The 16,072-nt window shown below is 39.9% G+C and overlaps 1 protein-coding gene across 1 annotated transcript in view; it reads left to right on the plus strand.

Annotated features, from left to right (window-relative positions):
* LOC115204532 (A disintegrin and metalloproteinase with thrombospondin motifs 2) overlaps positions 1-16,072 on the plus strand; it is an 80,458-nt gene that overhangs the window by 27,505 nt on the left and 36,881 nt on the right. Inside the window, exon 4 of the mRNA XM_029770188.1 lies at positions 12,961-13,178. Within this exon, the coding sequence (XP_029626048.1) occupies positions 12,961-13,178 (218 nt within the window). The remainder of the gene's footprint in view (positions 1-12,960; positions 13,179-16,072) is intronic.

Raw genomic sequence — 16,072 nt, forward strand, 5'->3', positions numbered from 1 at the left:
TAGCCTAGTGGTTAGAGCATTGGACTAGTAACCGCAAGGTCGCAAGATCAAATCCCTGAGCTGACAAGGTCAAAATATGTTGTTCTACCCCTGAACAAGGCAGTTAATCCACTGTTCCTAGGCCGTTATTGAAAATAAGAATTTGTTTTTAACTTCTTATGGGCAGGAGGGACGGTAGTGTGGCCAACATCCGGTGAAATCGCAGAGCGCGAAATTCAAACTACAGAATTATAAATATTTAACTTTCATAAAATCACAAGTGTAATACATCAAAATAAAGTTTAACTTTTTGGTAATCCAGCCGCTGTGTCAGATTTCAAAAAGGCTTTACGGCGAAAGCACACCATGCGATTATCTGAGAACAGCGCCCTGCATACAAAAGCATGAAAAACATATTTCAACCAGGCAGGTGCGCCACGAAAGTCAGAAATAGCGATATAATAAACGCCTTACCTTTGATGATCTTCTTCTGTTGGCACTCCAAAAGGTCCCAGATACATCACAAATGGTCCTTTTGTTCGATAATGTCCTTCTTTATATCCATAAAAACTCAGTTTATCTGGTGTGCTTCAGTCAATAATCCACCCAGTTTCCCTCCATCAAAATGCATACAAAATGAATCCCAAACATTACTAATAAACTTTTCCAAACAAGTCAAACAACGTTAATAATCAAACCTTAGGTACCCTAATACGTAAATAAACTATACATTTTAAGACGGAGAATCGTTATTGTCTATACCGGAGACAAATACCAAAAAACGCGCTCTCTTCCATGCGCTTGGAAACACTACAGCCAAAATGGGAGCCACCTAGAAAAACTACAATTTCTGGCAAATTTTTCCAAAAACCAGCATGAAACTCTTTCTAATGACTGTTGACATCTAGTGGAAGCCCTAGGAACTACAATCTGGGAGGATTGTGACAGTCATTGAAAACAGTGGTATGCTGAACATTTTTTTGGGGGGGGGGTGGTTTGTCCCCGGGGTTTCGCCTGTCATATCAGTTCTGTTATACTCACAGCCATAACTTTAACAGTTTTAGAAACTTTCGAGTGTTTTCTATCCAAATCTACCAATTATATGCAAATCCTAGCTTCTGGGCCTGAGTAACAGGCAGTTTACTTTGGGCATGCTTTTCATCCGGATGTGAAAATACTGCCCCCTACCCAAGGAAGGTTAACTGACTTGCCTAGTTAAATAAAGATTTAAAAAAATGAATAATAATAATATTGTTTCGTCTCATTAGGTTTTCTCATGTTGTTTTGTCGCATTAGGTTTTATTGCTAGTCCAAATCATCTTCTAAAGGCTGCAACTGTTTCCAAAAAGCTCATTTTGTTACCTTGTTCGTTCATGTGCACGCCTTGTTTGTGCGTGTCTGACACGGTAGCCTGTACTTTCTTTTCGAGCAAATATACTTTTTTAAAAACAGATTGTAGAAGTTTTTTTGTTTTGGTGTGCATTGAGAGCATTTTAGCTATGTTTTCCTGGATAGCCCTTAACAGTTCATTACTCTCGTTTGCATCTCCAAGTTGCTCCTCGTCTTTTCCTCTGGGGAAAGCCACGGCTTATTGGATTCGTGTCGCCGAGCCGCTTTACCAATTGATTGGTTCGCTGTTGTACTTAACCGATCGCTCACACTCTCCCAGTTGCTTGGGGATATGTTGATTTATAGATTTTTTAGGCTTAATTTAAACTTTGTTTTCTGGTTTCTACGTATAACCCCATTTTTGTTGGTACAAAACGGAGTTACCATAGCCGCCGGAAGTCGGGTTGCTGAAGGTGCTGCAGCACCCCCTGAAAAATCTGAATTTAAAAACAAAATATTAACAATATTTACAAAAGTAGTGCACTGGGCCTTTACTAGTATTAGCGGCCCAATATAGACATCTGTAGCGCATGCAAAAACATTGTTTCAGCATCTCCATTTTGGCAAAAAAGTGAGTTGTATAATTAAGAACAGTATCTTGCAGGATTCAATAGCTGGAATTCTAAGAGTTGTTGCCCTGTCGCTTTCTCTGTGAATAGTCATTCTAATGGAATCCAGAAATAATAAAACCCTGTCCTCAAACATTTACATCAAAAGGTGCAAAGTTATGGGCAAAGACACATAACATCCACATTAAATAACATGTAAAACAACCACTTTTTGTGCAGTATTAATTTACCATCCTTACAAACTACTTAATGTAAATGTACATTATTGTATTGTACATAGGCTGGTCATCTAGGTTTGTAGCTGTAGACTTTCCATCAGCCTGAAAAACAATGTACAATACAGTAATTGAGTACATTGAGACATCAAGTGGTTTGTGACGATGTGGTTTGATGATGTGGCTCAGGTGATAGAGCATGGCGTTTGTAATGCCAGGGTTGGGATTTTTGATTTCCATGGGTGACCAGTATGTAATTGTATGCACTCACTACTGTAAGTTGCTCTGGATAAGAGTGTCTACTAAAATGGAAAAGGAATGAATAAACCATTTCAGTTTTCACATAGAAATAAGTTGTATTTCAAGGAACTGGAAACATATATCAAGCAAGTATTTTTATATTCCACAAGTATAATCAGATTAACTGTTTTGTACAGATAATTATCAGTCTCAAGTTACAAATGCTGGTAAACACTCAAAATACATTTAGTTTTAAAAAATAAATCTGACAAAAATTGTGCACTGGACCTTTACTAGTCCTGTATTTGCAGACTGATTTAGATGTATGTCTTCAGCGCAAGCAATTTTATTTATTCTGCAACCCCCGACCTCCCCCCCCCCTCCCCATTCAAAAAATCACAGCACACCCACCCCCAAACTACTTCCTGCAGCTATAGGAGCTACTCACTCCCCATGCATCCTACTGGCACATGCATCCACCTCCGAGTCTTGGAGCCGAGTGCTTTCTGTTGACATTTAGACTGAAAGCAGCTGATCCAGTGACTTCTGTGGTTTCTCTGCTATGGTTTAGCTTTTGCATTGTCACTGAAATGTTCCCGGAGGCCCCGTTGGCTAAGTACCTGCCTCAAGGGTGCAACCTCCACTGTCCCACCGGGGGTTACAGCTAACAGCATTAGGACTGCACTAACAGCATTAGGACTGCACCAGGCACCATGCTATTTATACATGAAGTAGAAACTCTTGAAGTAGCCAAGACACTCTAATAAAAAAACACCTGTGGTTCAATGCTTTCTCTTCAACCGTTTTATCATTACAAAGCGCCATCATGTCACCATCTTTATTCAACTCACACTTTTCCTCTGTGTATAATATGAGGGGATCTTGAAGACTGCTACTGGGAAGCCCAGTATTAACACCATCAGCAATGACACACAGTATCTATCAACACTAATGAGGAGTCGATGTCTGCAGAATCATCGGTATAGAAATCCGGCACACGTGACCAACCCTCCTCTCTATCACTCTATTTATAGTCCACGGCAGAGAACACCGTTGTTCTTCGAAGGCTTTACCCTTGAAATATGATGACTTTGTTGTTTTTAAATTCCGTGTCAGTTGACATTGTGATACTATAATGGGTGAGCAGCATCCACTTTGGCTCAGGGTGCCTGTGTTGGAATATGCTGAGTTGTGGCTTTGATGGGGTGGAATAAAGACTGGCCCTGGTGTGAGCTGAAGGTAACCTGAGCAATGGGTATTTTGTCCCCTGTCCCCTCTCTACTTCCCAGGCTGCTTGCGTTGCCAGGTCTGATCTGTCTATTCTTATGGACTGCTTGGGTTGCCAGGTCTGATCCATTATTCTTATTGACTGCTTGGGTTGCCAGGTCCGATCCATCTATTCCAAAGCTTCGATTGAGGGCCCAGAATTGACCTGGGCAGGAGTCCATGAAGACAGAATTCATAAAATTTAAAAAATCTAATCAGAATTTATTAGTCACATGCGTGAAATGCTTACTTACGAGCCCCTAACCAACAATGCAGTTTAAAAAAAATACGGATAAGAATAAGAAATGAAAGTAACAAGTAATTAAAGAGTAGTAACAATAGCGAGACTGTACACAGGGGGCTACCGGTACAGAGTCAATGTGCGGGGGCACCGGTTAGTTTAGGTAATATGCATAGATGAAAACAGCAGAGAGTAGTAGCGGTGTTAAAGAGGGGGGGCAATGCAAATAGTCTGGGTAGCCATTTGATTAGATGTCCAGGAGTCTTATGGCTTGGGAGTAGAAGCTGTTTAGAAGCCTCTTGGACCTAGACTTGGCGCTCCGGTACCGCTTGCCGTGTGGTAGCAGAGAGAACCGTCTATGACTAGGATGGGTGGAGTCTTTTTTAGGGCCCGGTGTCAGAGGCACACCAAGGAACACACACCAAGGAACTTGAAGCTCTCAACCTGCTCCACTGCAGCCCCGTCGACGAGAATGGGGGCATGCTCATCCTCTTTTTCCTGTAGTCCACAATCATCTCCTTTTGTCTTGATCACGTTGAGGGAGAGGTTGTTGTGCTGGCACCACACGGCCAAGTCTCTGACCTCCTCCCTATAGGCTGTCTCGTCGTTGCTAGTGATCAGGCCTACCACTGTTGTGTCATCGGCAAAATTAATGATGGTGTTGGAGTCGTGCCTGGCCATGCAGTCATGAGTGAACAGGGAGTACAGGAGGGAACTGAGCACGCACCCCTGAGGGGCCGCGGGTCCTTAGCTTATTGATGAGCTTTGAGGGCACGATGGTGTTGAACCCTGAGCTGTAGTCAATGAATAGCATTCTCACATAGGTGTTTCCTTTGTCCAGGTGGAAAAGGGCAGTGTGGAGTGCAATAGAAATTGCATCATCTGTGGATCTGTTGGGGCGGTATGCAAATTGGAGTGGGTCTAGGGTTTCTGGGATAATGGTGTTGATGTGAGCCATGACCAGCCTTTTGAAGCACTTCATGGCTACAGACGTGAGTGCTACGGATCGGTAGTCATTTAGGCACGTTACCTTAGTGTTCTTGGGCACAGGCACTATGGTGGTCTGCTTGAAACATGTTGGTATTGGACAGGGAGAGGTTGAAAATGTCAGTGAAGACACTTGCCAGACACCATGTTCACAGTACATGTCCTGGTAATCCGTCTGGCCCTGCGGCCTTGTGAATGTTGACCTGTTTAAAGGTCTTACTCACATCGGCTGCGGAGAGCGTGATCACACAGTCTTCCGGAACAACTGGTGCTCTCATGTATGTTTCAGTGTTATTTGCCTCGAAGCGAGCATAGAAGTAGTTTAGCTCATCTGGTAGGCTTGTGTCACAGGGCAGCTCTCGGCTGTGCTTCCCTTTGTAGTCTGTAGTGGTTTGCAAGCCCTGCCACATCCGACGAGCGTCAGAGCTGGTGTAGTACAATTCGATCTTAGTCCTGTATTGATGCTTTGCCTGTTTGATGGTTCGTTGGAGGGCATAACGGGATTTCTTATAAGCGCCCGGGTTAGAGTACCGCTCCTTGAAAGCGTCAGCTCTAGCCTTTAGCTCAGTGCGGATGTTGCCTGTAATCCATGGCTTTTGGTTGGGGTATGTACTGTGGGGTCACTGTGGGGACGACGTCATCGATGCACTTATTGATGAAGCCAATGACTGATGTGGTGTACTCCTCAATGCAGGAATCCTGGAGGAATCCCGGAACATATTCCAGTCTGTGCTAGCAAAACAATCCTGTAGCTTAGCATCTGCTTCATCTACCCACTTTTTTATTGATCTAGTCACTGGTGCTTCCTGCTTTAATTTTTGCTTGTAAGCAGGAATCAGGAGGATAGAATTATGGTCAGATTTGCCAAATGGAAGGCAAGGGAGAGCTTTGTATGCGTCTCTGTGTGTGGAGTAAAGGTGGTCCAGAGTTTTTTCCCCTCTGGTTGCACATTTAACATCGAGATAGAAATTTGGTAAAACGGATTTAAGTTTCCATTCATTAAAGTCCCCAGCTACTAGGAGCGCTGCCTCTGGGTGAGCGTGTTCTTGTTTGCTTATGGCGGAATACAGCTCATTCAATGCTGTCTGAGTGCCAGCCTGAGTCTGTGGTGGTATGTAAACAGCTACGAAAAATACACTATCTCTAGGTAGATAGTGTGGTCTACAGCTTATCATGAGATAAACTACCTCAGGTGAGCAATAGCTCGAGACTTCCTTAGATATCGTGCACCAGCTGTTATTTACAAAAGTACATCGTCCGCCGCCCCTTGTCTTACCAGACGCCACTGTTCTATCCTCAGAAGGCAGCCCGTCCTCTGGCCCCTTTTTCTCCGCCTCCTCTTCACACAAATCACAGTGATCTGGGCCTGTTCCCGAGAAAGCAGTATATCATTCGCGTCCGGCTCTTAAATGGAAAAAAGGATTCTGTCAGTCCGTGGTGAGTAATTGCAATTGTAATTGAAAAATTATTTTCGGTCATAAGAGACGGTAGCGGCAACATTATGTACAAAATAAGTAAAAAAATAAGTTACAAACAACGGAAATAAACGAACAAAAAAACACAATTGGTTGGGGACACGTAAAACGTCGGCCTTTTTCTCCGGCGCCATTGTTCCCTCATATCAAAATTTAATAGCAGTACAGAAGTACATACAAAGACAACGCTTCAAGATTTATTTTTAATTTTTTTATTTAACTAGGCAAGTCAGTTAAGGATGATGACGGCCTATCCCGGCCAAACCCGGACGACGCTGAGCCAATTGGGCGCCGCCCTATGGGACTCACAATCACGGCCGGATGTGATACAGCCTGGATATATTGAGGAGTAATAATGTAATTTTAAAGATGGAATCCGCATTAGGGGAAACAGCGTCACTGTCCGCCCCAGCACCTCTGTTATTGTTTCGGTTTTGTTGCCGTGTTTGTTGTTTACAGTAACTTTGTTGTTGTAATATCCCAAATGGATGTGGCAGTTTCACCATTAAGGATTCCAGTTTTAAAGAGAACTATGAAAAATATTTTTATTGATGACCTTTGTCTTCACCCTTCCATAACATTATCTTTCATCTTTCTTACATCTAGATTCTCTACATATATTTTGCCAGAGATATAAGAAAATAAAAAAATCTGTAATCTGCTAATGTAACCAATCTCCCATTTAATAATGAGATTTAATGCCTGCAGTATATGAGTTCCTGTGCAGTGGCCAGGCAGCAGCAGGGCCGTCCAAGCACTCTGTCCTCTAGTCGAACCACTCTGTCTGTCTGTGAATCAGCCATAAATCTGCACCTTTATTTAACCTGAGGAGATTGTTTATTGTGCAGGACACAGACTTAATGAACTAATAGATGTATGTTGAGGAGGTTTTTCTGAAAAATATGACTGGCCTTATGTGAACCCTATTGCTTTGTTATTAGTCTGAGTTTTATCACTACTGGGCCAATAGGCTTGACTTTGTCCTGATAGAAAATGCAGGAGCTCCCCTGTCATCATCCAAGCTATATTTAAATGTGGTGGATTTATACCGTTAATGCTTTTTGTGTCATTGAAATGATATTGGCAGCAGTGGCGGTTGGTGAAATTTAAGATGAGGGAGGATAACTTTTTTTTATGAGTATGGCCTTATTACAGAATATTGGATGACTGCCATTCATATTCCATTCCCCCAGCTCAATGTAACATCGATAGGTTTAGGCTACTACATGATACTCAAATTTCCCCTGTACCCATCATGAGGTTGCTACAACCTAGACTATGAATGAAAGTTTACAACGTAGGTGCACATATCAAGAGAATTTTGAAAAATCAATGTGACAAAGTCTGGCTCATTCAATATCGCCTTCCATACTCTTACCTGCATCTAGCTACTCTAGGGTGTAATTATTAGTCCAACAGTTATACAGTGCCGCTTGACTTTTTCCACATTTTTTTACATTACAGCCTTATTCTAAAATGGGGTAAATAAAAGTCCAAAAATAGTTTTTGGAAATTTTAACAAATGTATTAAAAACTTAAACAGATACCATTATTATGTAAGTATTCAGACCCGAAATTGAGCTCAGGTGCATCCTGTTTCCATTGATCGTCCTTGAGATGTTTCTACAACTTGATTGGAGTCCACCTGTGGTAAATTTAATTGAATGGACATGATTTGGAAAGGCACACGCCTGTCTATATAAGGTCCCAGAGTTGACAATGCATGTCAGAGCAAAAACCAAGCCGTGAGGTCGAAGGAATTGTCCGTACAGCTCCGAGACTGGATTGTGTCGAGGCACATATCTGGGGAAAGGTACCAAAACATTTCTGCAGCATTGAAGGTCCCCAAGAACACAGTGGCCTCCATCATTCTTAAATGGGAGAAGTTTGGAACCACCAAGACTCTTCCTAGTTCTGACCACCCTGGCCAAACTGAGCAATCGGGGAGAAGGGTCATGGTAAGGTGACCAAGAGCACTCAGGACCTCAGACTGGGGGCGAAGGTTCACCTTCCAACAGGACAACGACCCTAAGCACATAGCCATGACAACGCAGGACTGGCTTCGGAACAGGTCTCTGAATGTCCTTGAGTGGCCCAGCCAGAGCCCCGACTTGAACCCGATCAAACATCTCTGGAGAGATCTGAAAATAGCTTTGCAGCAACGTTCCCCATCCAACCTGACAGAGCTTGAGAGGATCTGCAGAGAAGAATGGGAGAAACTCCCCAAATACAGGTGTGCCAAGCTTGTAGCGTCATACCCAAGAAGTCTCAAGGCTGTAATCACAGTGAAAGGTGCTTCAAGAAAGTACTTAGTAAAGGGTCTGAATCCTTATGTAAATGTGATAATTCTAAAAAACAGTTTTTGCTTTGTCATTATGGGGTGTTGTGTGTAGATTGATGAGGGAAAAATGTAATCCATTTTAGAATAATGCTGTAACCTAACAAAATGTGGAAAAGTCAAGGGGACAGAATATTTTCCCGACCGCACTGGAAATATGCGTTCTAATCCTCTCACGTTTTTCCTTCGCTTACGGACTTCAGTGCACAACACATCAGCTGTGTGTGACCAGGCGAAAAAACCTTTCCTAGCCAAACCTTCATATCATGACCGCTAACCGCTACACACAGCCTACCATTGTTATCATGTCATAGCCAACATAGCTACTAGAACTAACGTGTTAGTTAAATCGCTACAATCATGCAGTACAGTGTAGTCAGAAAGCAGATTAGCAGTTATACCGGTGGGCCCCGGTGGCAATACAAAAGCTTATCTTGACTTGGAAGAGTTCCAGTGTTGGATAGCCATAGCCAGCTAGGTAACATAGCAAACCTCTCTGTTTGTGCCAGGTGTTTGAGTAGGCTAGTAGCTGCATTCACTAGCTAACTGAAAGTGAAAGTTAAAAAAAGTACAACCAAATATCTTTCTCTCTCTCTCTCTCTCTCTCTCTCTTTCTCTCTCTCTCTCTCTCTTTCTCTTTCTCTCAGTCTCTCTTTCTCTCTCTTGCTTCTCCTTATTGATGTCAATGTACCTAGAGAAGGACAGAAGCTACAGAGTTCTGCTGAGGCTACTGTAGACCTTAATTGCAAAACAGTATGTTTTATTCAATTATTCGGTGACATTAATATATTTAGTATAGTTTTACCTAAAAAGGATAACTTTTTTAATGCTTCACTATTTTTTATTTTTTTATCAAATTCACCGAGGAGGATGGCCCTTCCCTTCCTTCTCTGATGATCCTCTGATTGGCAGTTGCAGTACAGGAGGGTATGAAGTTTTCCACCTTTCTGCGATACAGTATAGCCCATTTTGGACTTAGCAATGTACAATGGGGTCCGAAACTGTTGACACTCTTGATAAAAAATGAGCAATAATGACTGTATAAAATAAATAATTCAAATACTGAGCTATATTGTGTAAAAAAAAGGGAAATGATATTATTTTATACTAATACAATTGCTCAGAGAAAGAGACTTTGTTTAACAAGTAATCATTTTTTTCTCTAAAGGGTTAACACCTTTAAAGATTCTAATGAAGAAAAGATCAAAGATCATACGCCCAAGACATGCTAACCTATTGGTAATGGTGAGAGGTTAGCATGTCTGGGGGTATGATCTTTGACCCTATGTAACTTTCTCACTCATCATTATTCACGATTATCCGTAATCATGGTAGCATCCACATTAATGTAGAAGTGTTAAGAAACATATTCTATTCTTATTTATAATAAAAGTGACTCCAAAATGACTAAATACATTATTTACCATTCATTTCTATCGGGCACAAAACAATCTGAAACAGAACCAAAACAAACTGCAAATGCATCTGAAGTAACAAGTTTGTAGAGTCATAAGTTTGATGAAGTCATTGGATGCTAATATGGGACCAAATATTACCCTTTTGACTACTTTATTTATAAGAATCTGTAGGGGTGTCCATAACTTTGACCATTACCTTTTTGATTAAAAAAAATATTACTTGTTAAACAAAATCACTTTCTCTGAGCAATTGTATTAGTATAAAATAATATAATTTCCCAATTTTTTGGAGCGTACAATATACCTCAATATTTGAATTATTGATTTTTCTCATATTTATCAAGGGTGTCAATATTTTCTTACCGCAATGTACATAGTAAAGACAATAATAATACTATAAAGATGCCCTGCTAGATCCTCTTGCTAAGTATGGCATAGTATTCCCATTATGCAGTTTAGGTAATTTATTTATCACAGCTACAATTCATCTCTACAGTAAGAGTTTGCATCATTTTATTAATGTGTTGTTGTTGGTCACAATCAAGGATGACAACAGTTTTGGCTGAACTGTGTTGTTGGACCGTCTCTATCAATCTGTCTCTCAGTCTCTGGGTGTTTCTCCACTCATAACCTCCCACCCTCATTGAGTCATTGAGATATTGCATGTGTAGAGAGCGTTTGAGTGGCATGGCTCCTTGGTTACATACCTGAGTATGAATTCATCCGAGGCAAAGAGAGCTGTGTTACAGACAGATGTGCAGGGGAGGATGTCAGAATGATTTTCACTTCACCAATGAAGGAATGTGTATTCTTAGGAGCAAACCCAAGATTTTGCTATTGTCTTAAAGACCCAGTGCAGTCCTCCAAAAAATATATTTTCTTGTGTTGTTATATTTATATTTACACACTATGAGGTTGGAATAGTACTGTAAAAGTGTGAAAATGATGATAATGCCCGTTTAGTGTAAGAGCTGTCATCCCACCACTGTTTTGGTGGGATGAAGTTTTGGCCTGCCTGGTGACATCTCTGCCAGTTTTCCACTCTCCACTCACACCACTCCCAGACAGTCCTTGCAAAATTCTTGCTTGAGAAATTGCTAAGAAGCTATTTTTTTTATGTGAGTAAATGATGTAAACAGGAAGTTTATAAATGCTTACAGATAATTTGTTTGTTCGTCCTGATGGGATCTTTTTGTATCGGTAAAATTAAAGCTGCACTATGCAGAAATCGCTCCGCTGTTTCCTGGTTGCAAAAATTCTAATAGTTCAGTATAACAAAACAAGCAAGTATAGTGTAGAGAATCATTGTACCATCTATACCACTTTAAAATATATTTTCCATAACCAAAAATATAGTGTTTGAAGCTGGTGTACACAACCAAAAGTAAAACACGCAAAAACTAAACTTAAGACCAGGAAGCGTAGAAATAATGCACATAGAACATATCTACCGCTTCTTAGACTTGCTATCAGTGACAGATCTAAGACTCACATTTCTATGTGATTTTGGTCGGGTTACCCAAAAAAGTTACATATGGCAGCTTTAATTATGCAAGAACCGTCTTTAAATATGGAGTCACGTGATGATATGTTGTGTGGTCCTCCCACTAAGACTCTGGAAACCATGTCATTTATTAGGCTACAATTGAAATAAGTTCTGATGAACTTCACAGAGTGGTGAAAGTGCACGGTGATGAGCTTGATGTGACTTTCCAATTAATATTGAGGGTCTTATTCTTGTGACATGATGATCAATGCTGGACTTATCCATACAAATCTCATCATGTAGACTAACCTACCCGCACAACCTACCCGCACTGTATCTGCAAACTGTTGGCTAGAACGCAAGTGCCAGGACCAGAGTAGACACATTTGCTTTTTAACACAACAGTTTTCGGTAGAGTTGAAAATGCGATGGAAACACATTGAACCTTAGATTTTTAATCGGTACATGAAAATGTTGTGCTCACTAGGTCATCATGCACTGCTTTTTATCCCAACAAGCCAGTTTACTGGAAACTAGAATATTTGCATGGAAATCTGTCGCCAATTGGATGGAAACCTAGCTAGTAAGGTACGTAATTGTTACCCAGAAATTATTTGGGATTGAGATAAAAATGGCTGCATTGGGCCTTTAACTAATCTGTCTCTTTCAAACCCGGCTGGAGAGAAAAGCTATGCTCAGCCAAGGTTCATACAGCGTTGGAATAATGTACTCTGACAGGATGTGTGTGTGTCCATTTGTGTGTGTGTGTGAGTGTGTGTGTGTGTGTGTGTGTGTGTGAGTGTGTGTGAGTGTGTGTGAGTGTGTGTGTGTGTGTGTGTGTGTGTGTGTGTGTGTGAGTGTGTGTGAGTGTGTGTGAGTGTGTGTGAGTGTGTGTGAGTGTGAGTGTGAGTGTGAGTGTGAGTGTGAGTGTGTGTGTGTGTGTGTGTAAAAAAACTGTTGGGAGGATTATACTTTTTAACAAGCTGTCAGATCAACCTGTTTTACCCCAAGACTTCCAAACGGAATAGAAAAGGTTATGCACCGTGAATTAGACACATTCACTTGTCTGTATGTTCCCAGAATGGCTATTAACTAATATATATATAATTAGCACTCCAAATTATACATACAAACCTAAATTGATTTTATACCATTCTCACGCTGGATTACTTACAAGGATACAGCACCAAACCATTTTTGGAAAATAATCCTATTTGAGTCAGTACTTTGTTTATTTTAATTTTACTGGCTAATATCATCCAGCTTAAATAACATTCCGGTACAGTGCCATTAGATACCGTGACTCCTCTCTAAGGCCTTCTTCCCCATATATCTGTCTGTATGTTATGTTGTTCAGGGTCAGTTCTGGGTGGTCTGATGGACCTGCAGGCACTGTCCAGAGTGCAGCAGCAGCATCACAAACTGAACCGGACCAGGAGGGCCCGGGCCCGACGCCAGGCCCACGAGGAACCTGAGCTGTTCAACATGGAGGTTCTACTGGGGGTGGACTACTCTGTGGTCCACTTCCATGGCAGAGAGAACATCCAGAAGTACCTCCTCACCCTCATGAACATAGTAAGTAACATACACTGTATTACACTACACTACACTACATAACAATACACTACATAACACTACACTACATAACACTAAGCTACATAACACTACACTACATAAAACTACACTACACTACATAACACTACACTACATAACAGTACACTACACAAACCTATACTACACTACACTACATAACATGATACTACGCTACATAACACTACACTACATAAAACTACACTACACTACATAACACAACACTACATAACAGTACACTACACAAACCTATACTACACTACACTACATAACATGATACTACACTACATAACACTACATAACACTATACTACAATACATAACATGACATGACACTACACTACATTAACACTACACTGCATAACACTACACCACATACCAGTTTACTACACTATACTACAGTACATTATATACCACTACACTACACTACACTACGCACTACACTACACTACATAACAGTATACTACGCTACATTATATACCACTAAACGTCATACCATTACACTACATAACATTACACTACACTTAATAACACTATGCTACACTACATAACATTACACTATGTAACACTACACTACATAACAGTACACTACACAACCCTCTACTTCACTATACTACATGACACTACATAACATGACACTACACTACATACTACACTATACTAAAATACATCACATACCACTACACTACATAACACCAAACTACATTACATACCACTACACTTCATAATATTACACTACATAACATTACACTACACTTAATAACACTATGCTAACCTACAGAACACTACACTACATAACTCTAACCAATTTGTAAGTCACTCTGGATAAGAGCGTCTGCTAAATGACTTAAATGTAAACTACACTACACTACACTACATGGCACTATACTATACAACACGACACTACATAATACTACATGACACAAAACTACACTACATACAACTAAACTACACTACATAACACTACACTACACAACACTCCACTACAAAACACTATACTGTACTACACTACACAACGCAACACTACACTACATAACGCTCCACTAAATAACACTAAACTACACTATATACCACTACACTACATAACACTAAACTACACAACATAACACTACACTACATAACACTACACTATACTACACTACACAACACTACACTACATAACACTAAACTACACTACATACCACTACACTATACTACACTACATACCACTTCACTACAATACACTACATAACAATATACTCCACTACATAACACTACACAACACTACGCTACAGTACATCACACTACACTACATAACAGTATACTATACTACACTACACTACATAACACTACACAACACTACACTACATAACACTACACTACACTACATAACACTATAATATACCACACTACATAACACTACAATACATAACACTAAACTACACTACATAACACTAAACTACACTACATAGCACTACACTACATAACACTAAACTACTCTACATAAAACTACACTACATAAATACACTACATAACACTAAACTACACTACATAACACTAAACTGCACTACACACCACTAAACTACACTACATAACACTAAACTACACTACATAACACTACACTACATAACACAAAACTACACTACATAACACTACACTACATAACACAAAACTACACTACATAACACTACACTGCATGACACTAAACTACACTACATACCACTAAACTACACTACATAACACGACACTACACTACAAAACACTACACGACACTACACAACATATTACTATACTGCACCACACTATAATTCATAACACTACACTACACTACATAACACTATAACATACTACACTACATAACACTACAATACATAACACTAAACTACACTACATACCACTAAACTACACTACATAGCACTACACTACATAACACTAAACTACTCTACATAAAACTACACTACATAAATACACTACATAACACTACACTACATAACACTAAACGACACTACATAACTCTATACTACACTACACTACATAAGAATATACTATACACCACTACACTACATAACACTACACTACATAACACTAAACGACACTACTTAACACTAAACTGCACAACACTGCACTACATACAACTAAACTATACCTCACTACATAACACTACACTACAATACACTACACAACACTCCACTCCACTACATAATACTATACTATACTACACTACACTACATAACACTACAGTACACAGCACTATACTACATAACACTATACTATACTACGCTGCACTACATAACACTACTTAACACTACACTATATACCACTAAACTGCACTACATAATACTACATAACACTAAACTACACCACACTACACAACACTAAACTGCACTAGATAACACTACACAGCACTACACTACAGTACATAGCACTATACTACACTACATAACACTACACAACAATATACTATACTGCACCACACTATAATTCATAACACTACACTATACTACATAACACTATAATATATCACACTACATAACACTACAATACATAACACTAAACTACACTACATAACACTAAACTACACTACATAGCACTACACTACATAACACTAAACTACTCTACATAAAACTACACTACATAAATACACTACATAACACTACACTACATAACACTAAACTACACTACATAACACTAAACTGCACTACACACCACTAAACTACACTACATAACACAAAACTACACTACATAACACTACACTGCATAACACTAAACTACACTACATAACACTACACTACATACCACTAAACTACACTACATAACACGACACTACACTACAAAACACTACACAACACGACACTACACAACATATTACTATAATCCATGACATTAAATTACACTACATAA

This window comes from Salmo trutta, chromosome 12, assembly GCF_901001165.1.
Source record: "Salmo trutta chromosome 12, fSalTru1.1, whole genome shotgun sequence".
Lineage (NCBI taxonomy): Eukaryota > Metazoa > Chordata > Actinopteri > Salmoniformes > Salmonidae > Salmo > Salmo trutta.